The sequence below is a fragment of the Hermetia illucens genome, chromosome 4, assembly GCF_905115235.1.
Source record: "Hermetia illucens chromosome 4, iHerIll2.2.curated.20191125, whole genome shotgun sequence".
NCBI lineage: Eukaryota > Metazoa > Arthropoda > Insecta > Diptera > Stratiomyidae > Hermetia > Hermetia illucens.
The window spans coordinates 16,223,667-16,238,683 of NC_051852.1; the positions used below are offsets into that span (position 1 = coordinate 16,223,667).

Below are 15,017 nucleotides of genomic sequence, written 5' to 3' on the forward strand. Positions count from 1 at the left end.
GATTGAATTTCCAATTATATATTGTCCTTAGAGGAAGGAGAATAATAATATTGCCAAGGGACGTCGTACTATGGCTTAAGAAAACGATTGCGCTCTCTTTGCTGATTATAATATAAGTCAACTATGGTGTGTTTTTTAAGCCCATATCTTTCATTGCCTCTATTGTGTACCCTACTTCCAAGTGTTTCAACCGGGCATCTGGTATTAAGTATTCCTCAGGTGCCTCAACCTACTTTGCACAAGTGCCAGACATTGTCCCAGAAGCTACACAGCTTTCCCCACAAAATCTACAGGCAATCTTCTTAGATATTCCGAGCTTCCCCAGGGGATAGTTTAACCTGCAGTGACCAGTGAGTGTTCCTACTATGATCTGGAGGTTCTTCTTGGTGGGGCTTAAACAATCTTTCGAGCGTTTGGGTTGGTATTCCCCATGACTGAAACACCCTGGAAGTAGGAAACATCTTAAAATTCCTGCCGGTTATAGACTTAACAAGCATACTATAATATATACACCTAATATTTTTTTTTGCGAGTAGGATAGGTATGTGAATTTACGCATAAAATCTCGAACTTCCGCGAGAGTACGCCGTCAGACTACCAACTAAACCCCTCCCCCCTGTCACAGAGCTAACCTAGAACCGTTTGTCACATTAATTCGGATTAGCTCCTGAGCTCTCCTGCTTTAAATCAGGCAATTGTTTTCACCAAACGGAAGGGGAGTGGAGAAAGGAAACTGTGACCTGGCGGCGCTCCTCAGCATCTCCTCGACAATGTTGTCTGGAGAGAGATACCCTGTATTGAAATTGAGCTACCGACGAATCCCATCCCACCTTCCGCAAGAGAAGAATGATGGGCATCGTCCACAACTCCATTGCAAAACCCGCAATCAGGATATCATGCCTTTCCAATCTTATGCAGGTAAAACTGAGAACCTCTATGCCCACTTAGGAGCTGGGTAAGAAAATAGTCAGTCTCACCATGTTTCCGATTCAGCCACGCTCCTAAGTTGCGAATGAGCCGTGCAGTCCATCTACCTTTAGTCTCATTTTGCCAAGAAAGTTGTCATTCATCTAGTGTACGTTGCCGTTCTTCACGAGCAGCCGCCTCCTTTGACTCTTCTCCCTTGCGCCTGTACATGGTTTGACGCTTCTTAGCAAGAAAGGCAACGAGAATAAGGTAAGGTAGGCATATGTCACTCGAAAATCTCTCTTTTCTGTGTGCAAGATGCTTACAGTATACCTCCTTGCACCGTAGAGTAGAATAGACTGATTTGAATATTTGCCATTTGCGGGGCTAAGGCCGAAGCTCCAACTGAAACCCGCTGCTCCTTTGACTTGCTCGAAAAAACACGTCCTTAAACTGGTCGATATGGGACGCAGAGTTGAAATTCTCTTTTTAGTCAGAATGACTACGACGGTTTTTTCCAGTGCAAGGTCACCAAGTCTGCTTTGCGCCTATTCGACAGTGTGTTCAGCAACAAGCGCCTCGACATTATCTACGTAACCGACTAGGCGTGACTCTTCTGGAATGTCTCTTAGCACACTATCATTCCAGAGGTCTGGCCCTAGGATAATTTCTGCGCTATCCCGATATTATGAACAGTATAACCTACATCCTTCTCTGACCCTCTAACGTCTCATAGAGCACGGAACGGTTCCTGAGATAATGCCTCAATATCCATTAGAGATAGTTCGGCACGCGGAAAGTATTATCTTGTGTGCCGAGAATGTCTTTTCATCTTAAGGAATTAAAGGCTTTTCTGACGTCAAGCGTTACGACATTTGAACAAACTGACGTTTCTACAAATTAATATTATTAATATAAAAAATTTTGAAATTTCAATTAAATTAAATTTTATTAAAATTTGAAAAAAAAATAGTTTACTTTTCAGCTGCTTGATGAGAGTGAGCGGTGAGCCGCCGACGGGTGACGGGTAAAGCCAGGGTGACCCCCATTAATGTTTATGAATTAATTGGTAGAGATTTAGCCACTCTACTCAGTAGGAGCGCGGGGCTCTCCAATTTTATTATCAATAAACGGGGACTGAGAGAGCGCAAATCAAAATGTAAACATATAGCGGATTACAAGAAATCAAGGAAGGTCCTAGAGCGAATGAAGGCTCCCCACTTCACCTACAGACCAAAGGAGGAGAAGGTGCAAACCTTCCTTCAGAAACGCTTGGATACTGAGAAAGAGACCAATGGGGTGCTCAAAATGCTCCGGGAGACAGGTTCCAAGGTCAAATTAATACGAGCAACTTTAACGAGCCGTCCCTAAGATTAAATCTCGCAATAATATGGAAGGATGTGAAACTGCAGCCATAAAACTTCCCTTCTGTGTACTGTGGTGTACCGTTTCGGTCTTGAATGAAGTGCTCTAACACACTTCAAGGCCCTGATCCAATATGGATTGTTGCGCCAACGATTATTATTATTATTATTATACTCTCTTACCCTACTACTCGCAGTCTTACTTCCCTCTTCAATAACTCCACCAACCGTTCCCTTCCTTTATCCACTTTCAAGAACACTTGTACCGCCTCTTCAGAACAACTTAAATCGCACTCTTGATCTTATCCTCTCTAACCTTCCTGTACGTTGACTCTACGAATTCTTTCATGCCCCCTTGCTCCTGGCGCCCATCATCCTGCTCTCAAGTTTGATGGTCGTCAAAAACACTGTGGAAAAGAAGTTCCTGTCTTGTAGAGCCTATGCTAACTTCGTTTTTTTTTCAAATCTCTACATTACACCGTCAAATTCTTAATACTCAAGTCCAGAAAGGACTGGCCAGTGTTGAAGGTTCCCTGGAACGCGGGAACCACACACCTTCCTGGTCTCACATTCGCAACTCCCGTCCAGCTACAATCATCTTGTGGATTACTCCGAAACTACTTTTTCTCAGTCTATGTTTCCTCTCCCTCCTCTTTCCTCCCCTTGGATGTAGCCTGCCCCACGTCACCTACCACTCCCCTCCTTACACCTCTACTTGTCGAGTACCTCATTCTACACTTAACGTCAATGTCGGCTCTGGTTACAACGGTCTTCCATTCCTTTTTCTGCTGAAAATTGGATAATCCACCTCCCATCCCCTAACCATTATTTTCAACAAAAGCTTTAAAGAGAACCATTTTTCTGACCAGTGGAAGAGACTCTATGATGGTCTAATTTCGCTCCTCTCCTTCTATTCCAAAACCTTGGAAAGGTATATCGAATGGTTGTCCCCCCACTTTGGCCACCTCATAGTAAAAACGCAACACTACCACTACCTCCAACCTGCTGGACTTCTGGCTGGGTTCTTGTTCCACAAGAGTACGCCCCTTGATGGCTTCACTTTCTTAGCCGGACGGCTGGCCTCATTTGCACACTGTTTCTAGCTCTATTTCGCTCCTGAGGTCACTACTCACCTTTATAAGGACCATGTTGTCACTCAGTTGTCTTGTGTAGGAATCCCAATCTGTCCTCCTGGGGCTCCTTATTATTTTATTTACTTCCTAGTTACCCTGAGTTTTGAATCCGATTATTCTGTGATCCGATATAGAAGGCTCATCCATCACCTCCCAATTCTTGAGCAGGATCCGGGTGTCATCTCCTGAAAAGTATCCTGATACCACGACTGCCTCTCGAGTTCTTTCTCCAGCTTCCAGTGAGACTTGGGCATCCATGAGGTTTCCAGTTAGAACTTTTGCTGGACATACGTATCTTACCTTTCTTTTGAGAATGATACAAGCTTTTGGTTTTTCACAAGAGTAATCCCAACTACATGCTTCCTCCATACAGACCGCCAATCTGCGCCTGATACACCCGGAGTTCTTCAGCCAGCGCTATTCTAATGTTATCTTTGGAACTTGACCTCACAATTACTGCAGATGCAGCTTTTCGGTAGTGGAGGTTTGAATGGATACTTAGTGCTTGTAGCTCTTCTCCAATGGCGGAATATTATCCACCTCTTCCGATATGGCACTTCCTTGCGTTTCGCTGTCCGACTTAAACCCTACATAATCTAGGTGCAAGGTGCCTAGCTGCTCCTTATGTGTTGGCAGCAGATTCGTTTCTCTGCTCGTTCCTGCCCTTTCAGCTTCCACGATTCCTCCGAGGATCTTGGTAGACTTTCTGACTGGTGTGAGAGAGCAAGACAACCACAATGACAAGTGGAAGGCCAAAATAGGATAGAACGAATAACAAGGACATGCCCAATATACCTATACTTTGGAAGCTAATAATATTCCTTTTGATTTATCAGGTCTTAAACTTTTATCTCAAAATAATAGTAATTTCGATAAGATATTTTGGTTTATCATGAATTTTTCACTAATTCCAGGTCCATGTCTCCCACCCACAACCAATCATCAAATACGCTGCTGCTGCTCCCGCAGTAGCTGTTGCGCAACCCGTTGTTAAGGCTGTAGTATCCCAACCAGTTGCTGTAGCTCAACCAGTTGCTGTTGCTCAACCAGTTGCCGTAGCTCAACCAGTTGCCGTAGCTCAACCAGTTGCCGTAGCTCAACAAGTTGCTGTAGCTCAACCAGTTGCCGTAGCCCAACCAGCCTACGTTAAATCATACTCTGCCCCTGCCTATGTAAAATCCTATTCTGCACCAGCCATCAGCTATGGAGGTGGTTACGGTCACCCATGGTAAAATTTCCAGCAGAAACACCAAACGGAGAACATTACTCATTTCAATCTTTTACTAGTTGGAAAGTATAATATTTGTAAATAAATGAGTACATACCAAACGATTTGTTTTGAGCAATCTTAATATCTAAGGGTTCCAAAGGACATTCTTCTCTATACTGGATCTGCCAAAAAGTTATCCCCTTTAGGTCTACTTTTTTTTACTGAAATATCAGACTCAGAAGGAATAGCCACCCTAAAAGGTTCCAATTAGGTGCAAACATGTGTTTACCAAAGAAAGGTTGATCCTTTTTAGATCAGTGAAGTTAGCTGGTGGTCAAAGGGTAGTATAGGTCCCGGGGCGAAACGTGGATTGGTACCCACGATGGAGCAAAAAACCTGGGAAATGCCTGCTGAACCAACACCAACAGCTCTACTACCAAACCCTATCTCCACCTCCACGTGGTGACCGCTGGGAGCTCTTTCTTGACGAAAAGCTGCAGACGGAGAAGGATGAAGGCGAGTCTCCCGCGCCTAAAAACGGGACAAATTGTACCAACTGGTCCTCCAGGTTGGGGGTTGGGTAGGGCTGACAACCCTACACGGAAAACAACCTATTACGAAGCCACAACAGGAGCCTCGGATAGGACGGATGTTAAAACGACGGACCCGGCAACGACAAAGGAACAACGATTTGCGCATTTTCTCATGGAACGTGCGCTCCCTGTACAGAGATGAAGCTGATAAGCAGCTAGCCGATACCCTGTCCCAATATAGGGCTAATGTAACAGCGTTGCAAGAGATGCGATGGACAGGGACCGGTTTCCTGGAGAAGAGCCACTACACCATATATTATAGCGGCCATCCAGTAAACCATGTGCTCGGAGTAGGTTTCTTAGTCAGCCAAAAAATGAAACCTGCTGTTATCGGCTTTGAAAGTATAAGCGAACGGCTATGCACTCTGCGCTTGCGAGGCAAGTTTAGAAATATAAGCCTCATAAACGTTCACGCCCCTACAGAGGAGACTGCAGAGTCGGAGAAGGATACCTTCTACGAGGCAGTAGAAAGAGCCCTCGAAGCCTGTCCCAGATATGATATCAAAATCATACTTGGGGATTTTAACAGCCAAGTAGGGAAGGAGCCCGTATTCAGGCGATACGTTGGCTCCCATAGCTTACACGAAAAAACAAATGATAACGGACTGCGGACTATTCAATTAGCAGGGTCACTCGAAATGGTTGTTGGAAGTACCTGGTTTGCGCGGAAAGCGGTCCACAAACATACGTGGGCCTCTCCAGACGGGACCACTTTCAACCAAATTGACCACGTGTTGATCGAACGCCGCCACCTCTCAGCCTTGATGAATGTCAGAACATATAGGGGGGCCAATATAGACTCGGATCACTATCTCGTTGGCATGGTGCTCCGAGCTGGAATAACAATACCACCTAGAATCCCCTCTGACAATCAGGTGAGAGTGAACACTGAAGCCATCCACAACACAACCCTCCGCGACACCTATAAGAGGGAAATGGATGCCGCAATAACCGCAGTCAATAGAGGACCTGGAGATGAAGCATCAACTAATGATCTTCACAACCACCTGAAGAACGTTATCATGGATACGGCCACAAATATACTTGGCCCCAGCCGCAAAAGGAGTCGGAACGGCTGGTTTGACGATGAATGTAAGCTAGCAACGGAACGGAAGAATGCCGTATACCGAGTAATGTTGCATTCTCAAAGAACGCGGGCACGCGCAGAGACTTATCACGAACTCCGTCGAGCGGAGAAGCGATTTCACAGACGGAAAAAGGAAGCCTGGGAGAACCAACAAGTCTGTGAACTAGAAAAGTACAGGGAGCAACCGCACCAGGCGCGGAAGTTTTACCAACAAGTCAGCAGGATGAAGCCTTATACACCTCGATGCTCATCCTGCCGAGACAAAGAGGGAAATCTGATTTCCGACAGAATGGGCATATTAGAGCGATGGGTTGAGTACTTTGATGAGCTACTGAACAACCAGAACATCGGCGAGTTGGAGGTCCCGCCAACTGAAGACGACGGACAAATACTGCCACCACCAAGTTTAGGAGAAACAGTCCGTGCAATTCATCGGCTAAAAAATCATCAGTCGCCAGGAGCCGATGGAATTACAGCCGAATTGGTTAAATATGGAGGCGACCAGTTACACCAAGTGGTTCATCAACTTGTGCTCAAGGTATGGGACAGCGAATCAATGCCTGACGATTGGCAGCGAGGCATAATCTGTCTCATACACAAAAAGGGAGATATCACACAGTGCAGCAATTATAGAGGTATCACGTTGCTGAGTACCATCTATAAGATATTCTCCACTATCTTGCTAGGCCGGATAGCCCCATACGCCCAGAACATCATTGGCCCATACCAAAGAGGCTTCACTCCAGGCAAATCAGCAACAGATCAGATTTTCTCTCTGCGGCAGGCGATGGAAAAACTGTTGGAATATGGACAACAGTTGCACCATCTGTTCATCGACTTTAAAGCCGCCTATGATAGCATAGCCAGGGTAAAACTGTACACGCCCATGAGAGAATTCGGTATCCCGACGAAATTAATAAGACTGACTAGGCTGACCCTGACCAATGTGCGAGGCCAGATAAAAGCAGCAGGATCACTCTCAAGACCATTCGACATCAACAACGGTCTACGACAAGGGGATGCGCTATCATGCGTCCTCTTTAACCTGGCCCTCGAGAAGGTGATCCGTGATGCTGAGGTGAATGCAAGAGGTACGATCCTCTTCAAGTCCACCCAACTACTGGCCTATGCTGACGATATCGACATCATGGGAAGAACCACCCGAGACGTTCAAACTGCCTTCATCCAGATCGAGCAGGCGGCGCGAGATCTTGGGCTGCACATCAATGAAGGCAAGACAAAATACATGGTGGCAACGTCAGCACCGAAGACGAATCAACCAACAACATCAAACCGCACTGGTCAAACACAAACACGAACAAGAATAAGGATAGGGGAATACAACTTTGAGACCGTTGACAATTTCTCCTATCTAGGGTCGAAAATCACAACCGATAACAACTACGATGATGAAATCCGCGCACGGTTGTTGTCAGCCAACAGAGCCTACTTCAGCTTACAAAGACTGTTCCGCTCGAAACGTCTCACCATAGGGTCAAAGCTCTTACTGTACAAGACTATGATCTTGCCAGTCCTCATGTATTCCTCGGAAACTTGGGTTCTTAGCAAGAAAAATTGCGAACTCTTGGCCGCGTTCGAGAGAAGAATCCTCCGAAGAATTTTTGGCCCCCTACATGAGGATGGACGATTCCGTAGCCTACACAATGACGAAATCTATGAGCGATACCATGACCGTCCGGTTGTGGATAAAATCCGGCTCAATAGGTTACGGTGGGCGGGTCACTTAATCCGTATGGATGAAGATGATCCCACCCGGAAAGTCTATAAGGGCAATATCTATGGTAGGAAAAGAAGACGAGGCAGACCCTGCCTAAGATGGAGCGATGGCGTGGGCCAGGACGCCAGACAGCTTTTAGGGATATCGAATTGGTGGACCTCGGCGCAAAACCGGGAGGTCTGGAGTTCCTTATTAAAGCAGGCCTAGACCGGATACCGGTTGTTGCGCCGTTGATGATGATGATGATGATGATGAAGTTAGCTCGCATGATTTTGCAGTACATATGGACTCTAAATTTGTCAAAATATTCACTTCAATATAATACTGACATTCAGACTCTCTTAGAATGAGGCAAATGTACAGAAAAACGAAATTTTAATCTACTGCAACTTCGCTAATAATAGCAAGATTTCCACCAAACTTTCTATTATTGCTCCCTATGTCAACGTCTTCTTCTTCAGTTTTGTCTCGTTCACTAGCACGGGGGGGGGGGGAGGGCACATCTAATCGGATTCTCTGTTTTTCCCGGTCATAAGCTGGGTCCAGGGAAGGTTAAAAGGGTCAAGGGTCTCAAATTATTATCTAGAGTAGCAAGCCATCGACTTTAACTTATGAGCGATGATTTTTGTTAGACAAAGCCAACCTAAATTTATGTTTTTTTAATAATTTATCACAACAATACAAACAAAAATGCAAATTGAATGTCCAATTAGAGGAATAGAGAAGGAAGTGGCCTATTCTCCTCTTAAAGCTACAAACAGACAGCAGATTGATTCGAAGATACCATGCTATCGAGCGCTCTCAATATCCGCAAAGGAAGCTTCGAAAACATCCATCCATCGATATGTATGCGGGAGATAATATCCGAGGAGGCCAGTTTACGAAGCCTGAACAATTCAACACATGTCGAGCAAAGGCGAGGTAGCCCTTGATCCACAGAATTCCGATTCGAACGGACGTATTAGACGCACTTTCATCGCGACTATTCTGCAGTTTCCTTTCATCTTGTATCTTGTCCTTTGAGCTTCTTCCGATAAAGCTGGTGCTGTGCTTTGCTCAATACTTCGCGCAAGTGAAACGATCAATTTTCGCGTTCCTTGTGTGCCTTAATTTTTCCTTCTTAAACTCTTATATCCTGTAAGAATGTTTTTCATCCAACTCTGTGATTGCTATTCCCCGGATAATTACCCTAAAGTGCGACACTGAGTCAATTACCCTAAAGTGAAACACATAGCACGTCAGTTTCTACTTTTTTCGGCCTAAAACAAATTCAGCTGCGAAATCTATACGCTGAATATCAACGCAATATCAATTTCATTTGGTCCGGCCGACGATTGATTTGCAAGGAGCCTGAATTGGCTTCAAATGTTTGAACCGCCATGGGTACTGTGATGTGACTTTCCACGCTAAACGTCTGGAGATTCTCTGTGCGTTCGTAGACATGCGTGCAAAATTTTCTGACGCGATTCAGCAGCTGCATCAACACACTTTGACTTTAGTGTCGGTTCAACATGCAGTCTCAACCTTCACCGTCTAATCTGCTTCCTCAAGCTGCTTCTTTATCGGGCGCCAGTGTAGCTTCGGCTTCTGAGACGTAGCTGCTTAACTCTGGTTATAGCCTACCGGCGAGTGCGGCTGGTGAACATTGCCTCGCCACTGCAGAAGCTATTCGTGCCGAGGCTAACGTACTCCACAACTTCCGACGATATTCTTTCCTACACCAGAAGCAGGACTAACTCAACTCTGTGACCTCTCTCATGGGTGAAGCTGAGGAAGAATGGCTCTCCAGAGCGAACGATAGCTTCTTTCAAAAGAACATATCCCCACGACTTCGATGTTATCGCCCAACTTTCCTTTTAGCCACAAGGGGCCTACGTCAAGCCTTATCAGAGGACTAAGCTTTGAGAAAATATACCTCCCACCCGCCTGCCTCAACGAACTAGGATGATTTTCACAACCATTACCAAATGAAGAAGTCTAAAGACCAAACTGTCAGGTTTCAAGTTATCTCCCTTAGCATTCCAATATCCCGTCATCTGCATTTTTGAAACCTGATTGGATGACATGATTTTAGATAGGCTAGGTTAGTCTTTCTTTCGTTGAGACAGAAACTGCGCTACGCTCGGCAAGACAACCGACGAAGTTGCTCTAAAAGCTTATTAGTTCGCTCTCCATGTGGAAACCAAAATTTTCTTCCCCTGTCGTGTGAAATTTCAACTTTCATAAAGCAAAATTCCAAAGTCTGAACTCAACTCTACTCTACTACTCAACACCCTCTATACCATTTTATCAGATTTTCCTCTCTATTACGCCCCTCTCTTAAGCTCTTGCCTTCTTACCTTGTCTAGTTCACCATTGAAGTCCACAAAAGAAAGAGAAGTCCCCTGGAACTTATGTTAACTTGGTTTTTTCTCAAAACTCCGCGTTCGTCGGTCCAAGTGCAGAAAGGAATATCTGGCCAATATTGAAGACTTATTGAAGCGCGGGAACTTCAAACCTTTCGGATCCCACATTCGTACTCCCACCCAGCTATCTCCTCTGTCCATTAATATCTCTGACTCGTCTGTCAACTCACCCCAATTATCTTGTGATTTACTTTGAAGCTACTATTCCTCAGTGTATTTTTGCTTCCTTTCGGATCCCACATTCGCACTCCCACCCAGCTATCTCCTCGGTCCATCCAGAAAGGAATACCTGGCCAATGTTGAAGACTTACTGAAACGCGGGAACTTGAAACCTTTCGGATCCCACATTCGTACTCCCACCCAGCTATCTCCTCTGTCCATTAACATCTCTGACTCGTCTGTCAACTCACCCCAATTATCTTGTGATTTACTTTGAAGCTACTATTCCTCAGTGTATTTTTGCTCTCCTTCCCCCTGTTCCTTCCCGCTAATGGATGTAGTCTACCCCACATCACCTACCACTCCCCTCCTTACCCCTCTACTTGTCCAGTCGCTTATCGCAAACCCGATAAAAATGTCGGCTCAGGTTACGATGGTCTACCAATCCCCTTTTTGCTTAAAATTGCTCTGTCCATCTCCCTTCCCCAATCCATTATTTTCAACGAAAGCTTGGAAGAATACCATTTTTGTAGCCTGTAGAAGAGACTCTCACCGTTCCCAGTGGCAATCGCACTTTTACCGAAAATTAACATCTCATTTTGTTCCTCTCCTTCTGTTCGAAAATCTTCAAAAGGTATGTCATCGACTGGTTGTCGCCCACTTGGCCTCCTCATAGTAAAAGAGCAACACTGCCACTACCTCCAATCTGCTCAACTTTTCACTGTAAGGTTCCTGTTGTCACTCAGGTATCTTGTGTAGGAATCCCAGTCTGTTCTCCTGGAATTGCCTAATATTCTATCTTCTTCCAAGTTACCCTGGGTGTCTAAACTAATTATTCTGTGATCCGACATAGAACGCTCATCCAATACCTTCCAACTCTGGGAGAGGATCCGGGTGCCGTCTCCTGGAAAGTGTGCTGATATCGCGACTGCCTCTCAAGTTCTTTCCCCGGCCCCTATGCACCATTCAGAAGTACCTGCGGCACCTTGTAAAGAGAGGGAATATGTTAGGCAAACCAAAATCAATCAGCCACCAGCCTCCAATCCGGAAGAATCGCTTTAATGCAGCTTGGAGCCAAAATATTTGGTGGAGGAGAGGAAGTGTTTCTAAAGAAAAAATGAAGATTAATGCATCGACATAACACCTAACACCACACCTCGACCCACCAGCAAACAAAAGGATGAGGAATACCCAACCAGAATGCTCCCAAAAACACATTCACCGTACCCAAAAAAAAAAAAGGAACTTCAGAATCCGGAAAGCTTTGCCCCTTTTTACGACTCTCGTGTTGAAAAAGCCTATTATGATTCTGTTCAAACTGCGACTATAAACGCAGCTCTATGAGTCCAACAAAATGGCCCGAACTTAGAAAGATATTAAGTGAAATCAACTCATTCCCCTCCAGGGTCGTTTAGTATTTGCTCTTGGAAACACCCCTCAAATCAAAAGTTTCCATGACAAGTAACCTTGGCCTTAATATAAGGGTTGTGGGTTATCGAGACAGAGCCCTATGTTGGTTACTAGTGTCTTTAACAAATTCACCCTCGAATTCGGAAGATTAACAAATGAAAGAAACACTCACAGCTACCGTCATGAAATTGTTTTCGAGCAATGCAGGGAACTACAGCGTAGCAGGATAAGCAAGTCTTTAAGGTCCTTGAGGGTGTGAGCTACCAAAATGAAGAAGTTTATAGTCATTTTTTCCTATGTTCCCACTTTATATCGCACCTGTTGACACCACACTATCAAGTTCCCTTTAGAGCTCAAATATCGATGCCTCTCTTCGGAAGGGCTATCGACATCTAGACATCAGCAATGTCGTTAGCCCTGTTGCATTCTACTTCTAAGTGTTGGCTGACTATAAAAAGCAATGAATGCCGCCTCGCAGTAGTGAAGATAAAAATGTTGCGTTGAACCAATGGCATAACATGCTGTGATTACATCAAAAATGAGGATATCCACCATCGATATTGGTTGGTCTGAACAATCGAAAGCGATGGGAAATGACGAAACGACCGACCAAAACAATAAGAGATTGATACGCTAGACGATAATTTGAAAGCTTCTCATCTCCATTCAGATGAGGCACATAACAGAGAAAAATAGCATTTCCAATCAAGACTGATTGGCTGAACAAAAAGAAGATGAAGAAGACAATATTGACTACGAACTCCTTGGATCTCACTCGCCATTTACACCATGCATGCCAACTTGCAGCAGATATATGAATCAATCTTTCATGAACTTCAATATTACAGAAATGGAATGTACGCGAGTAAAGAGTTATTTGCCCTCAAAGCTATATGACTTCGGTTTATCGAGATTGCTTAGTAATAAATCAGATAAGGGGTTCATAAAAATCATTCAAATGGTTAGCACTGCTCAAGTATGTTCACTGAACATAATTCATTCAGACTTTTACTCCGATATTGAAAAAGTTATCTAAATAAATGGAAACGATTTAAAGATACTAACTAAGTAAAAAAGAAATTTTCTGGTTTGTACCTAAAACTTCTGGAAGATATCCTGTAGTTCGAAATCAGTTGTTTTTTGATCCTCAAATTCCTCTTAGAGTTTACCCCGATTCGGCACTTGAAATCGTTCTCCTAATAGCTATTAGTTTCGCCGAGCGAAAGGATTTGCGAAACCCATGAAGAGCAGGTGAAGCAAAGATCTAAACTCCACGCCCTGTTCGAGTAAAGTTGCTACTCAGTTTGAAATCATTGATGGCTGGGATGATTTCTCTTCTGTTTGAAGAAACAGTCAGGTCCGCATTTTACAACGGCTAACCAATTCACCCAGAAGACGAGGGATTTCATCGGATGTGATATGGTTGAGAACCGCAGACAAGTTTGACCCCTGTTCGGAACGTGACCACCGACCTACGTAACACCTAAGAAAAGAGCATTTTTGTCGACAGCCTACTCATCGATATTTTTACACTGAGTACATCAGCTATCATATCAGCAAGATAGCTCTCCCACTGGATCAGAAAAGTGGCCGATGTTGAATTTGGAGGGTCGAAACTCTCCAACTTTGTGATAAATGGCGGATGCAACTTCCAAACGAACGTAAGCGAGACCGATGTCAGCGTTTCTCTTCTTACGCACATCCAAGAAACATCTACTAAATAAATCAGTTGAAATCCACCTGAACTTCTGGCAACTCCATCCTCAAAAAAAATGCGCCATCAATGACGAGGCGGTGGAAAAGACAGAAATCGACGAGCCCACCTTCACATTCAGATTACCCATAAGTTTCACGATGTCATCTTTAGGAAGCATCTACTGAACTGCGGGTAGTTCTTCTTCTTTTCTAGCCTCTGTCCGGGTCACAAGCAAGGTCAGATCGTCGTGATTGGATGCACCATTTTGTTCAATTGAAGAGCTAATCTAGATGCAGTCCCGAGGCATTCAAATCCCCATCCAGCGTATCAAGCCACCGTTGTTTAGGCCGACCTTTTCGTCACTTTCCATCGACTTCAATAATCATCATCAACGACGCAACAGTCGCTATCCGGTCTAGGCCTGCCTTAATAAGGAACGCCAAACATCCCAGTTTTGCGCCGAGGTCCACCAATTCGATTTCTCTAAAAGCCGTCTGGCGTCCGAGGAATACATAAGGACTGGCAAGATCATTGTCTTGTACAGTAATTGCTTTGACCCTATGGTGAGACGTTTCAAGCGGAACAGTTTTTATAAGTTGAAATAGGTCTGTTGGCAGCCAACAATCGTACGCGGATTTCATCGTCATAGCTGTTATCGGTTTTGATTTTCCACCCTAGATAGGACAAATTTCCAACGGTCTCAAAGCTATAGTCCCCTATTTTCATTGTTTTCGTTTGACCAGTGCCATTCGATGTTGTTCGTTCTTTGGTTTTCGACGCTGATGTTGCGATCATGTATTTCGTCTTCCCCTCATTAATGTGCAGCCCCTTTTCTTGGGCCATCTGTTCAATCTAGATGAAGGAAGGCTGTACATCCCAGGTTCTTCTCACCCATAATGTCAATATCGTCAGCGAAAGCCAGTAGTTGGGTGAACTCCCCCGATCTTGAGAATGGTCTTGAGAGTCAGAAGTCAGTTAGGGTCAGCCTAGTCAATCTTATCAATTTCGTCGGAATACCGAATTCTCGCATGACCATGTGCAGTTTTAACCTGGCTATGCTGTCATAGGCGGCTTTAAAGTCGGTCAAAAGATGGCGCAACTGATGACCATATTAAAACAGTTTTTCCATCGCTTGCCGCAGAGAGAAAATCTGATCTGTTACTGATTTGGCTGAGGTGAAGCCTCTTTGGTATGGGCCAATAATGTTCTGGGCGTATGGGGCTATCCGACCTAACAAGATAATAGAGAATATCTTATGGATGGTACTCAGCAACGTGATACATCTATAATTACTGCACTGCGTGATATCTCCCTTT

At 44.5% G+C, this 15,017-nt stretch overlaps 1 protein-coding gene across 1 annotated transcript; it reads left to right on the plus strand.

Moving 5' to 3' along the window:
* The first annotated feature begins 4,185 nt into the window (after positions 1-4,185).
* LOC119656296 (larval cuticle protein F1-like) lies at positions 4,186-4,660 on the plus strand. The gene is made up of 2 exons (XM_038062734.1): positions 4,186-4,239; positions 4,318-4,660. Exons 1-2 carry the CDS (start codon positions 4,186-4,188, stop codon positions 4,633-4,635), a joined length of 372 nt encoding a protein of 123 aa, XP_037918662.1. The 3' UTR covers positions 4,636-4,660.
* Positions 4,661-15,017: the final 10,357 nt, after the last annotated feature.